The sequence below is a fragment of the Astatotilapia calliptera genome, chromosome 5 (genome assembly GCF_964374335.1).
Source record: "Astatotilapia calliptera chromosome 5, fAstCal68.1, whole genome shotgun sequence".
Classification (NCBI taxonomy): Eukaryota; Metazoa; Chordata; class Actinopteri; order Cichliformes; family Cichlidae; genus Astatotilapia; species Astatotilapia calliptera.
In genome coordinates this window covers 24634950-24647562 of record NC_137426.1, presented here as the reverse complement: position 1 = coordinate 24647562, position 12613 = coordinate 24634950, and the positions used below count along the sequence as shown (strand labels likewise).

Below are 12613 nucleotides of genomic sequence, written 5' to 3'. Positions count from 1 at the left end.
GTAGCAGCAAATAGTTTTTTGACCGTGACATCTTTTGTTTGTATGTACGAGTCAGAAATAAATCTGAACAGCTCACATTAAGAAGTGGAAGAATTATTTTTTCGAAGCTTGGGACAGAAATTCGCCACTACATGTGTTTGATTTGTGTATTTTCCAACAGCACGTCAAACAACACTAAGTGCACTGAAACACTTTGCACATTCACAAGCAATCTGCTTTCTGCCTTCTCCATCAATCTGTTGACCTGTAGAGTCACACATTCCTATATACAGTAATTAGATACCGATAAATTATTACAGCCCATTATTATAGCTCTTGATTCTCAATGATAGTTTCTACACGTACAATATGTACACTGCAGATTTTCTTCTGATACTGTTATAGAACATTAGAGAATATTGCACAAATGATTTTTGAAGACTTCACACTGGTCCAGTAAACAGACAGTTTTATATGTATAGAAATGCAAAACATGAAAGCAGCAGCCAGTATAGATTCACACTGCAAAATGACATTCACTCCTGTTGTGTTCACTTTCCCACAGTCTACTAAGAGTTAACAAACCAAAACAGAACAATGAAAAAAATGCTGTGGTGTTGTGGTCAGTTGTGCAATTGCACGAGTCGATTTCATCAAAGTTAAATTTGATGTGAAAATTTTGAATGGACTCTTTGCTGGAGTCGATTCAATTACATTTAACTTTGTCATATACTTAACATAAACTAAATTGTAGACTTAATGGCTTTAACAATAATTTGCATGGGCACAAAGTAAAAAAACAGAATGAAGCATTAGTACATGAGTGGTGCTGGAAATACAATGAGCAAACTGTACGTGTGTGTACATGACTCTCTGGGAAGAAGTCTGCTGCCTTTGTCAAAAAAACTCCTAATGCACACTAATCTATGCAGCTTTGTGTATATAAATTAACATACGCCGCAACATACTTCTATTTTTGATTTGCAGCTCGCACAACAGCAGAGAAGCTTGGAGGATGAATTTCACAACTGGCTCATTTGATGAACAGCTGCAAGAGGACGTGTCAGGGATAATGCAGCTGCTGCTCAGCGATGTGTTTTAGACAGTATCTCCCGTTAACATTTAAACACAGAGTTACGTATGCTACTACATAATATTGGTGTCAGCAGTCCCATCTCAGCATATATTGGTTATGTTAAAATAAACGTCGCCGACTTTGAGGTCAATGCTGGTTGGTTTAGCTCAGCAGCAAAAAAAAAAAAAAAGAAATTCACAGAGATAGTTTAATGATCCTATACTGTTAAATATATTTTACAAAGATTCACAAGTAGATGTTTTTTTTCTTTTTTCTTTTTGTTTCCAATACCTAACACCTGTGAGTATTAGAAAGGGCTCCAGTAATACATGTGCAGTACATTATAGAGTTAAATGATAAGGTTGGATAGAGCTTAGTAGATGGTGCTGCTCCAACATCCCTTCACAGTTTTATAAATATACAGATTTTTATTTTTTTTAAACACACTGATGCTTTGATGTATAGTTATATGGTTACTATAGCTGGATCAGTGGTAATTACAGCTGTCCAATTTACAATTATCAGCATCAAGTAAATTCTCTGCTGTTTTTATTTTTGATTGATAAGCTACTATCATTCAAACGGTCTCAATAATGCAAAAAGCCTTATCTTCAAATGTGATAATTAACAGCACATTAAGCCCTTTCTCACAGCTAATTCATCACAATCTGGCACTCGGTCAGAAACCTCTTTGTCAAGTCCAAAAACGAAGGGTAACCCCTTTACAGTAAGAACTCCATGACTGATCTGCACTGTGAGGAACAATAAAGGCCTGCATTAGGAGGCAGGTGGATTAGTGAATTTTAAACTCACCCCTTGAGACAAGAGATAAAAACCTGTCTGGAGCCACTTTTTCCCCTCGTGTTTGTTAGATTTGGGCAGTTAAGTTGCTCATTAATTTGTATTTTAGGAAATAAATGTCATATATGAAGGAAACATGACACTCACAGACTGCTGAACAGAGATGGGCAGTAACGCGTTACTTGTTGCATATAATTTAATTTTTGCTTGATGCATAAAGTTAAAAGATTAAAACTGATAAAACAAGTTTTTTAAAAAAAGAGACTTTTCCATTTGATTACATTTTGTATGATGGATTATGCAGAAAAAGTAGAATTGGGCTGAAAGATCTATCACTTTATTACCTATTCAGGTTGTAAATTGTGTTTTTTAAAAGTAACTAAGTAACTAAGTAATTAATTACTTTTGAAAATAAGTAATCAGTAATGGGATTACTTTTTTGGTGAAGTAATCAGTAATTAGTTACCGATTACTTTTTTCAAGTAACTTGACCAACACTGCTCCTGAATATAATTAACTGGAAGCATTCTTAAATACCAAACACTGCCACCAAAGACTCACAAGAGAGGTCACAACCATTTCCATAACCTTGCAGGGGGGGAGGAAGCTTTATAAGGCTTATTTTGGACCAAAATAAGGATGAAGTGGTTTTTACTGGATTTGGCTGCCCATTAACTCTGTAACACCAAGTGTATCATATTTGATACAGGAGTTCTTGAGACGTCTAAATCATCAGTGTGTCTTTTTTCTTCACAAACGTAAATAATCTCGCATTTTTCTGCAATTTTAGTAAATATGATCCAAATAAAAACTGCAGACTTGAGTTCTTTAAGCACTTTGGTAAGGCTTAGGAGAAAAACCGGTTTGGGTTAAAATACATCATTTCACATTGACAAAGGCAAACATCTTCCATTTGCAACAAGCTTTTCTCGTTTTTCCTTGGTTGCCACGGTTGCATGTCAGTGAAGCCCTTTTTCGCATGGTCTCATAGTGTCTCATTTCCTGACTTAGGGAACTTCTATTGACCTGTATTGGACTGCGCTGTACATTGAACAATGATGCTAAATAATGTGTCCTGATTATTAATACATGACAAGTTGGAAATGAGAACAGGTCAACACATTTGTAAAGTCCACGAGTTTGATTAGTTACAAACAGTCCCAGTTATACCCTCACACCGCTGAGCTTGTTGAGTACACTTTCTGTTTAACAAACTGTCACTGTTAACACTAGGCTACAATTTGCTTCAGTTCTTTGTTACATTTTCTGTCCTCAAGGCCACAGAACAAAGCATGTTAAGGTAGCACACACTAGGACAAATATTGGACATCAATCACATAAAAAAGGCCATGAGTTTTAATTAGGTTAAAGAAAAGAAAACAATACAGCAGACACTATTATTGTACCACATGTGCTCCAAATATACACTTAGTTAGTCCAAAAAATTGGCTTTGAAAGCGAGGGAGTGCTTGTCCCATGTAACAAAATCGGTATTTTATCAGCCAATGGAGAAATCAGTATGATTTATAGTGTTGATCTCATCCCCCAGCTGAGTTTTAATCCTCTCTCCTTGTTGGTGCATGTGGTTGGAGGAAATCATTCAGACATTGGACATCCTCTGAAAGCCATTTCAACCAGTAAACCTGTTGAGCCTGACAATAAAGCCGATGTCCTTTCCACTTTGCGAACAAGTGTTTTGACACTTGATAGTAACACAGCAATCCAATTAGTTACCAAAGGTCACACGTCATCGTCATCGTCATCATTCTGCCTCAACCTCCTCTCATGACTCTGACCTCTCTGGCTTCCTCTTTGAGGGAGACGACCAACTGGATCCTGACAGAGCAGGTACTGTTTCCAGATTTTCCGGAAAGCTCTGCGGAATTTCTTGATGCGGAAAGCATAAACGATGGGGTTTACAGCTGAGTTTCCGTGAGAGAGGATGATGGCGATGTATATGAATCCAACCTCATGGTATCCTGGGCAGAAGAGAGTAATGCAGTTCAGGATGTGCAGAGGGAGCCAGCTTACTGCAAAGAGAAACAGAACTAGGGCGAGGGACTTGGCCAGCTTAAGCTCCTTTCCAAAGTAGCGTCTTGGGTCAGTGTGGCTTGCTGTTACCTACGGCAAATTAAAGAACATGATATCAGTGGAAAAATGTAGTATTCACACAGTCTTTGATTTGCCCGGCACGAGAAGAAGATGGTCTCACCTTTTTGTTGAGCTGCTTGTGGATCATGTAGAAAATCTCAACATAGATGGCGAGCATTAGTAGCAAAGGGGGCAGCACCCAGCCAAAGAAATTGAAGTAGACCATGTAGTCCATACTGATGACGGTCTCAAACTTACAGACCACCAAGGTGTCATTTTTCAAGCTGCCATTTTTACGAAGTTGCTGCAGGTTATTCCATCCAAGCATCGGAGTGAGACCCACTATGATGGACACCAGCCAACACAATAAAACCGCTGTGCCGGCTCGCCGTGGGGTCACCACCCTCTTGTAGCTATGGCAACAAAAAAGAAGATGAAACTCCAAGTAAATAATCTGTGTGAAGTCAGGTAGATGACTGACTGTGGACTGTTTAAAATTATATAACAGTATCTGTACATAAGTTAATATCCTATTAAAACATCAAATAATATTATACTTTCTTTTTTCTTTAAATGCAAAAAACTATAAATAAAGGTTTAAAAGAAAAACTAAAAGGCAAATCATTCCATAAACATTTAAAGCAGATACAAAAGTGTGCTATAGTTCTTTGTTTTGCTGGAAAGGTTTGTGTCCAGGTGTTGATGTGGATGCTACTTTGACATATACTGCACACCTAAACATTGCTGCAGTGACCAAGCACACCCCTAGCTGTGGTACTCCAACTAACGGTGGCCCGCTGCAACACAACAGTGAGCGCCGTCACACCCTGTCAATCTGCTCAGGAACATTAAAGCTCCCGTGCTGTTGGCTCGTCATAGAAACTTGCTGGATGCCAATCCAATTGAGCATTTGTGGAAAGCAATGGAAAAATCACAACCCATGGAAGGCTCCACCCAGCAGCTTGCTGAATGCAAAGGATCCACTGCCAAGGTCCGGGTGGCAGACAGCACAGGACACCACCAGAAGTCACACATCCATTACCCTACAGGTCACAACTGTTTAAGGGGACCTACACAACGGGTCGGCAGGTGATTGTAAAGTCATGGCTGGGCACTCTGAAACTATATTTTACTCAAGAAAGTGCCTTCTACTGTGTTTTTCTCATACCATATGCTTATTTGATTCATATACAGTTATACTGTGTGCAGACTTGTGGGAATCATAGCATGAAACATATTTACCATACGTTATTCTCGTGATTTTTAACATTTAACATGCTAACTGAGGCGTGTAGAGTCTGAGCAGTCCACCATCTGACCTCGTGATGAATTTGTTGGGACGTCCACTCCTGGGAGATGTGTTAACACACACCTGAATGCTTCAGACTAATGAACTGCCATAACGTCTGCTTTTTGTGAAGGTGCTCACACTGACTGATAATCAGTTAATCAAGTGCATTTGATTAGTCTGTCTGCTACGTACTCTATTAATTCCTATGGAAACAGCAAAGGTGTCTTTTGTTTTTCACAGAGCTACATAAACCCCTGTGAAAACGTTCTTTTTCACATGACCTGATTTATTACTAGAGTGAAAGAAGAAATGATCATGTGTTCTTTTCCTCATGGCCTGTTCTAGCTCTTAAAGGGAGAAACCGGTGCTTATTCACTATGCATGGTCTAAATGACATTTATGTAAATTAGTGCCTATTAAATCAGGTATCTTATTTTGCACATTTTGACACAGAATTACATTTGTACTATACAAAAGATTGTCCCAATATACATGCCATATATTTGTGGCCATGGTAATAAGCATTAATTAAAAATGTGGGCTTTGTAAAATTTGTAAAATTGGCTATTTAATATACACTAACTGGACAAAAGCATGGGGCCACCTACACATTACACCCACCGGAGCTGCTTGGCTATGGAAACCAATGAGACGAAGCTCCCAGCGCACAGTTTTTGTGATGACTTTAATGCAAGAGGATGTTTGTAACTCTATGTGAGTTGCTGCACTTCCTTAATGTTTCTACTTTCCAATAATACAACTTACAGTTGATTGAGGAATATCTAGCAGGGAAGAAATTTCACAAACTGACTTGTTGCAACAGTGACCTCCTACTGCAAGATCACACTCAAACCGAGTGAGCTATTTGGAATGGCATTCTTTCACAATTGGTTTTAAAGGCAGACTGCGTGGAACACGTATACACCTGAAGCAATAGAAAGTGAAACATCTTGATTAAAAGATTATCAGGTGTTAAACTAAAACTTTGTAAACTAATTTGTAAACTAATGATAATACATTATGTGTAGAGAAAGTTAATAGAACATTAAGTCAACCAAATCAATCTGCAACAGCAAAACAGAAAACAGCAGTGGTCTGGTTTCTTGCAAAATAATTCAGCTCTTCTTTCTTTCTCTGGCATCGCATTTTGTCATGTTGTCCTGACAGAATTATAGCACTGGATTTTTTGTTCATTGTGCAGTTATCACTTCTTTACTTATCACAGATCTCTGCGTGCCACTAAAGTGTTGCTCCAAGAAATCAGCTTTCTAGAAAAAAGATATACTGTGATATGTAAGCCAGAAACAGGTCCTGACAAGCTCCTGGTTTTCAGAAGAAGAAATTAGGAAGTTATTAAACTCAATACAATTCTTTGTTATCTTCCTGGGAAGTGATCAGTCCTGTTTCTGACAAGCAATGAGCTGCTGTTATAGGTTTGTGAACAACAACTGTTAAATACTCGTTCAGGATTCCTGTAGCAACCTACCTTTTTTCCTATTTCATTTCTAAGGAATAAAAGCTGACTCGCTTAGAGTAAATCATTGAGCACCTCATGTTAGTACTTTGCTCTTACCACAGCTGCGTTATGGCTAAAGTCACACTAAGGTTACGACAAACATACTGACAAACTCAGGTACGTGTGAGAACCAAACTATTATCATTCCTCTTTTTCCCCTTTTTGTCTTGTCCTCTCTCACACACGCACAGAGCTGGATATAGTACACACACGCACACACACAGAGTAAGAGTTCAGCCAGGGTGCAGCAGACATAACACAGGATAAATGAACGAAATGAAGTTAAAAAAGACCGTGTCTGGAGGGGACCTTCCCACATGTGGCATCATATGACATTTCTATCTTGATCTGTGCATTCATAAGTCTTTGTAAAGCTTTTTCTAAACCTTGGATGGTTGGCTGGCTGCATACAGATGAGCAGTCTGTCTGCCAAAAATTGATTTCTGGATTCTACTGTAGTCCAGTCTTTCCTCTGGGATTTTGATCCTCATCTCCCACCTGGAAATTCTATCATCCGGGTAAGCCAAACAGTGACGCGTGAGGCAATATCAGACCGTCCTTATCATGACCACGTGCTTCCAAACACTTCAGCTAAAAAAAGCAATCACTGCTTGTTAAACTGTGTCCCTCCAGAGTCCCAGGGGTATTTAAGGGAAGAGGACTCAGTTTCTGGCTCATATTACCAGCTCGCTACGAATCGGTAAAACACAAATTGCAGGTGCTAAGTATTTGAACTCTAAATTAGAGTCTGTTGCTAAAGCGCATACTCTGAATTGGAAGAAAAATGTATCTGCTCACAGTACTGTGCAAAAGTCTTGAGTCACCCTTCATTCCTAAATATGTTGCTAGGGAAATGGGAAATATGTACTGGGATTTATTGAAATGTGTGTAAACAAAAATATTGCATAAAGTGGGTCCTAAAATTCTAACAATTCAGTTTGGTGTGACCACCTTTATTCTTTAACACAGTCTGGACTCCCTTAAGGAAGCTTAGTCATTTCTTTAAGTAGTCTTCAGGAATATGAAATAGCTCTTTAGCTTATTGTTGCAAAAATACTACTTTATGCCTGTCAGACTGTGTTATCTTTGGCACTTTACACAGATTCAACTAATTAAATTAAAGCCACAGCAGATGATGTGTTTTTACAACAGGCTGCTATTAACAAAATGTGCAATTTGAAATTCGTTCTTTTTGTAAATTGTCTGTTGTAGACACAACACTCTTAATTTGTTGAGTTAGTCCCCTTTTTATGCTTGAATGATTCACAGGTCAGTGTTGAGTGGCTTAAGAAACAAAAATACATTCCTGTGAAAACAGTCAGGTACAAGGAGTGGTCTGAAAACGAGTCTAAAAGCAGACAATTTCCAAAGAACATTTTTGAAAGATCTTCAGAAAGAACTATTGGCTCAAGGCCACATTAAAAAAATTAGAAGAAAGTCTGGACCCTGAAAGCAAAAGAGGGACAGTTCAAGATTTTTGCACAGTGTTCTAACACTGTAAGAAGCACTGCCTTTTTTGTCTGTGTTAAGTAGACCCAGTATCACTGTTTCTGCTGGAGGACATCCCAAAAATAAAAAGACCTTATGTTTGATTATTAGAGGTATGATTCATACTGATACGTTTAAAGGAAAAATAAAGATGGTGCTTATTAAACTTTACTTCATATAATAGAGACATTAATTTATACTGCTTTTGACTTGGGTAAATCATCTGCTGAATGCATCACATGGTAACTACACCTCAAGACTATGATGAACGGGACTGAAATCCCCAAGAGAACGCAATAAATAACAGTTTATTTATTACAAGACCTATAGCATTCATATAACAGATAACATATTTGAACTGTTGTCTGGCTAATGTCACTGTAACCTATATTAATGCCCCTGCACTGACAGAGAGCAGTGTGTGTCTGCTGGTAGCCAACTTGACAAATTATGTAATCCATCAACCAACCACCATGAGCCTATTGACCAATCATGCATTCTCTGCCTCACTCTTACAGGCTTATTTTCAAACGAGCCAGCGGACGAGAAAGACTTTTTCATTAAAGAGATATTAGGGTGAGACAAAAGGAGAAGTGCAAAGTGATAAGGCACTGAGTGCAAAACCTCAGCTTCTCCTCATGACAGAAGTTACCGTAACAGAAAGGCATATAAAGATGATTCTTAAAATTAAACAATATATATAATTAAGAAGACGAAAATAAAAGTCAACAAGCTTTTCTGTTTAGCACAGACTGAAAACATACATATTTATCTATCTATCAAGGTAAATGTGCTGCAAAATGTGAGAAAAATACGCATTACTTCGCCAATTTGCACCTTATTTTGTGCGCTGGAAAGGCACATCGGAGTTATGTTTAATAGTTAAATGAATGAAAGTGTTAATAAACACCGATAAGTCCGTTAGCTGTATTATTACAGCACCAATAATTACAAGTAGAGACATTACAGAGCTGTTAAGGTAAAATTATCTCAGCGGCTAGACACACTTTTACCCCACGTATTACACGAATTTCTGGTGGGTGAAATGAAAAACCTGCATGAAACCGGCAGGAGCGTCTTTGGTTAGTGTCCTTGATCCCAGCAGCGATCCAGACACAAAGGCTTGTAGAAACGAGACAATATATTAAAAACTAGAGGAATTCACCTTTAGGCCTACCTCATGGGTATTTTGACTCTCAGATAGCGGTCGATGGCGATGGCCAGCAGCGCCAGGATTGAACTTTGTGTGAGCACGAGCACTGTGCAGGCGACCAGCAAACAGCTGTAGAAGTGTGTCTTGAGATCAATGCTGATGGTTATGGCGAGGGGGATGACAAGAGCTCCGACTGCAATGTCAGCCAAGGCCAGGGAGACGATGAAACAAAACGTGGTGTCTCTCAGAGACCGGTTAATGCGCACAGCCCAGACCACCATTACGTTCCCGATGACCGAGGACAAGGCGATCACCACCTCCATCCCAATGTAGAGAGCCTTGTAAGCATCCACAGTCATGATCGCGGATACTGGATGAGTGTGCGCTCAGCGGAGAAAATTAAACCCGAACACGTAGAAGGACTTCCCTGTTTGAGTTTGTGGGGGTCGACTGAGACACCCCTTCTTATTTTTCGCATGTTTTATGTCCCACGGATGCGGAGGTAGTGCCTCTCCTTTTCAAATGTAGTCCGGGACATGTATCCACTCGCAACTTTGAAGATTCCGGGAATGGAGTTGCCCCCGCAGTCCGGCTGTCAGAGGGACAGGAAGGGTACTGAATGAGTCACATGCAGGTTCCCATAGAGCAGATTAGCTGTGCAGCTTTCCTCGGTGTAGGGCATGTGTCAAAGGTCGGAAAAATAAACAGGGAATCCTAAACAGAGCCACGCTTATTCCAGTCATTTAATTATTACGTCATTCCATCAGTACTTACTTGGTATAAACAAAAATGTCTATGTCTCGGGGTACTTGTTCCATGTAAAAACAAAAACAAAGACACGAAACAAAAGAATAATCTAAACGTATCCAGATTAACGTCAGATTAACAGTTTCCCTTCTCTTCTTTCTTTGCAATTATTTGTAAGCGAAAGCTTGCCCTCTGTGGGAGTGACACGCCAAGCTCTGAGGAGGAGGATATCAAACATGGATTCGTGACACGTGCATTTGTCTTTTTTTTTCTTTTTACTATATCAAATATTAAAGCTCACTGCGTAAGAAGTGGTGGAAAAAACAAGAAAAAGTGTTGAAAGAGCAAACGAGTTTGTTGTCAACCGTTTGTAAATCAAGCGCCTTTTTCCTCCTCAGTTATTGTGTCTCAATTTGTTGTCCAGTGATTTTTTTCGTACTTGCAAAATAGATATTTCATTTAAGGGAGTGTGTGTGTGTGTGTGTGTGTGTGTGTGTGTGTGTGTGTGTGTGTGTGTGTGTGTGTGTGTGTGTGTGTGTGTGTGTGTGAGACTCATTGTCAGTGAACACAAATGGTTGATTGCAAAACTGCATTTTGTATTTAATCAGTTTATCTTTGTCGAGTATTTGCATCAGTCTGAGGATATAAAAAAAACAGGTAAGTGTGACAAATATATGCTGCTTTAAAGAAAGGCACAATACTATTATATGTATGCTCAAATAGTTACCATGTGACTGATGCACAGTTATATTCAATTCAAATGTATTTATATAGCTCCAGCTCACAACAATACAAAGAAAACTCCAACAACCCCCCCTGTGACAAGCGCTTTGGCAACAGTGGGAACGAAAACCCTCCTTTCAGCAGGAAGAAACCTCCAGCAGAAGAAAGCTCACAGAGAGGCGGCTGTCTTGGGGGGACCTAACGATTTTTCTTGCATTTGTAAACTTAGTGGTGATAATACATGATTTTTTTGTCTTTGTTTGTTTGTTTTATTTTTTACATAAAATTTCAGAGATACACTGGGGAGCTTTGCCATGTACAGCCTTAAAGGTTAAAACTAACATTTTAAAATGAAACCTAAAATTTACCAGCAACCAATAAAGTGAAGCCAAACTTGGAGTAATATGCAAACTCTTGTTAGTGCCAGTTAAAAGTCTCACGGCTGCATTCTGTACAGTGTCAAGGTGATCCAAAGCTGATTTGTTGAAACAAGTAAAAAAAAAGTTGTCAGTTTTTGTTAGCACCCAATTTTCTATTTTGTTGGGCAGAGAAAAGAGACAACTCTAAACCTGAGCTAGGAATAGATTTGTGTCCCTATGTTAAGGGTGTAGAGGGGAAAAAAGTACATTTTCCAAATGATTTTGTTTATTCTGATGATAGAAGCACTTTGTACTTTTAAAAGGGAGCTGTGGCTCTTCTTGTTTTTGAGTCATCCTAAAGGATGTTTTTATGTGATCCGTATCAGTGATCTCCATCTCGGTAATAACCTTTGCAGTGGTGAGGTTTTCTATACTAAGAACACTACACACACACATAAATCATGATGAAGTTTGAATGTTGTCGTGCTAAGCCTTTCATCTCAGTGTAGCATAAACATTGAGTTTCTTCCCTCCTTTCACCATTCATCCTCCCTCACTTTGGTGAATCAAAGCGCACGTGTGTGTCTGTGTGTGTCTGCGTGTATCTGCGCACAACCAGACAGGCTGTGTGGTCTTACTTTACCTAACCAATATTTGCCAGACGTGAATTTTTTTCTTTCCTGGAACAACTTAATATTTATGATAAATGACCAGGGTGGTTATGTGATTCATAGTGTGCAACCAGAGAGAAATATGATGAATGCTCTTTTGGAGCCTAGCATTTTCAGGAACAATTTTTATTTGATAGCACACAACCTTTAATTTTTATTAAAGAGTGCAGCTCTGCATGGGCTAATAAAAAGGATGGAACCTCTTTGGTTGATTTTATTGTCTTCTGGCTTTATAGCTTCAACACCTGGCTCCAAGTAATGAGCTAAACTGGCCTCACTAGACTTTGCCTAATAGTAAATTCAGTTTTATCTTTAGGATTATGATTATTTTAAATCTGCTTCTGAAAATAAACTTCTCTCGTGTCTTTTAGAGAAATGACCTCTTAAAGATCTGTTGAATGTTTGGCCAGCTTGCAGCGAGCTCTTTTGTGTCAAATCTGTGTGCTGGCTGTTGAAGCATGATAATTTAGGGAGAGAACGTGCAACTCCTCGTCAACCCCTCTCCAGTCCTAAATGGAGGGGATTGTTCACTTTACTGCTGGGATGAGCCTCATATTACAAGCACTTCATTTGCTGACCTCCGGGATGGAAAATCAAATGACCTGAGGGTAAAATGTACAAAATGCTGCATAATTTAAAGTGATATTCCCAATGCTCAACCAGTCTCTTCAAAACATGCCATAATAATTTATTTAGCAAGAAACATCTCAAGTAGGAAA

At 38.9% G+C, this 12613-nt stretch overlaps 1 protein-coding gene across 1 annotated transcript; it reads right to left on the bottom strand.

Annotated features, from left to right (window-relative positions):
• Window positions 1–3188: 3188 nt before the first annotated feature.
• LOC113022692 (adenosine receptor A1-like) lies at window positions 3189–10014 on the bottom strand. Its single transcript, XM_026168365.2, has 3 exons — window positions 9419–10014; window positions 4068–4359; window positions 3189–3976 (listed from the first exon to the last, which is right to left on the bottom strand). Exons 1-3 carry the CDS (start codon window positions 9751–9753, stop codon window positions 3596–3598), a joined length of 1008 nt encoding a protein of 335 aa, XP_026024150.1. The 5' UTR covers window positions 9754–10014; the 3' UTR covers window positions 3189–3595.
• Between the last annotated feature and the right edge of the window lie 2599 nt (window positions 10015–12613).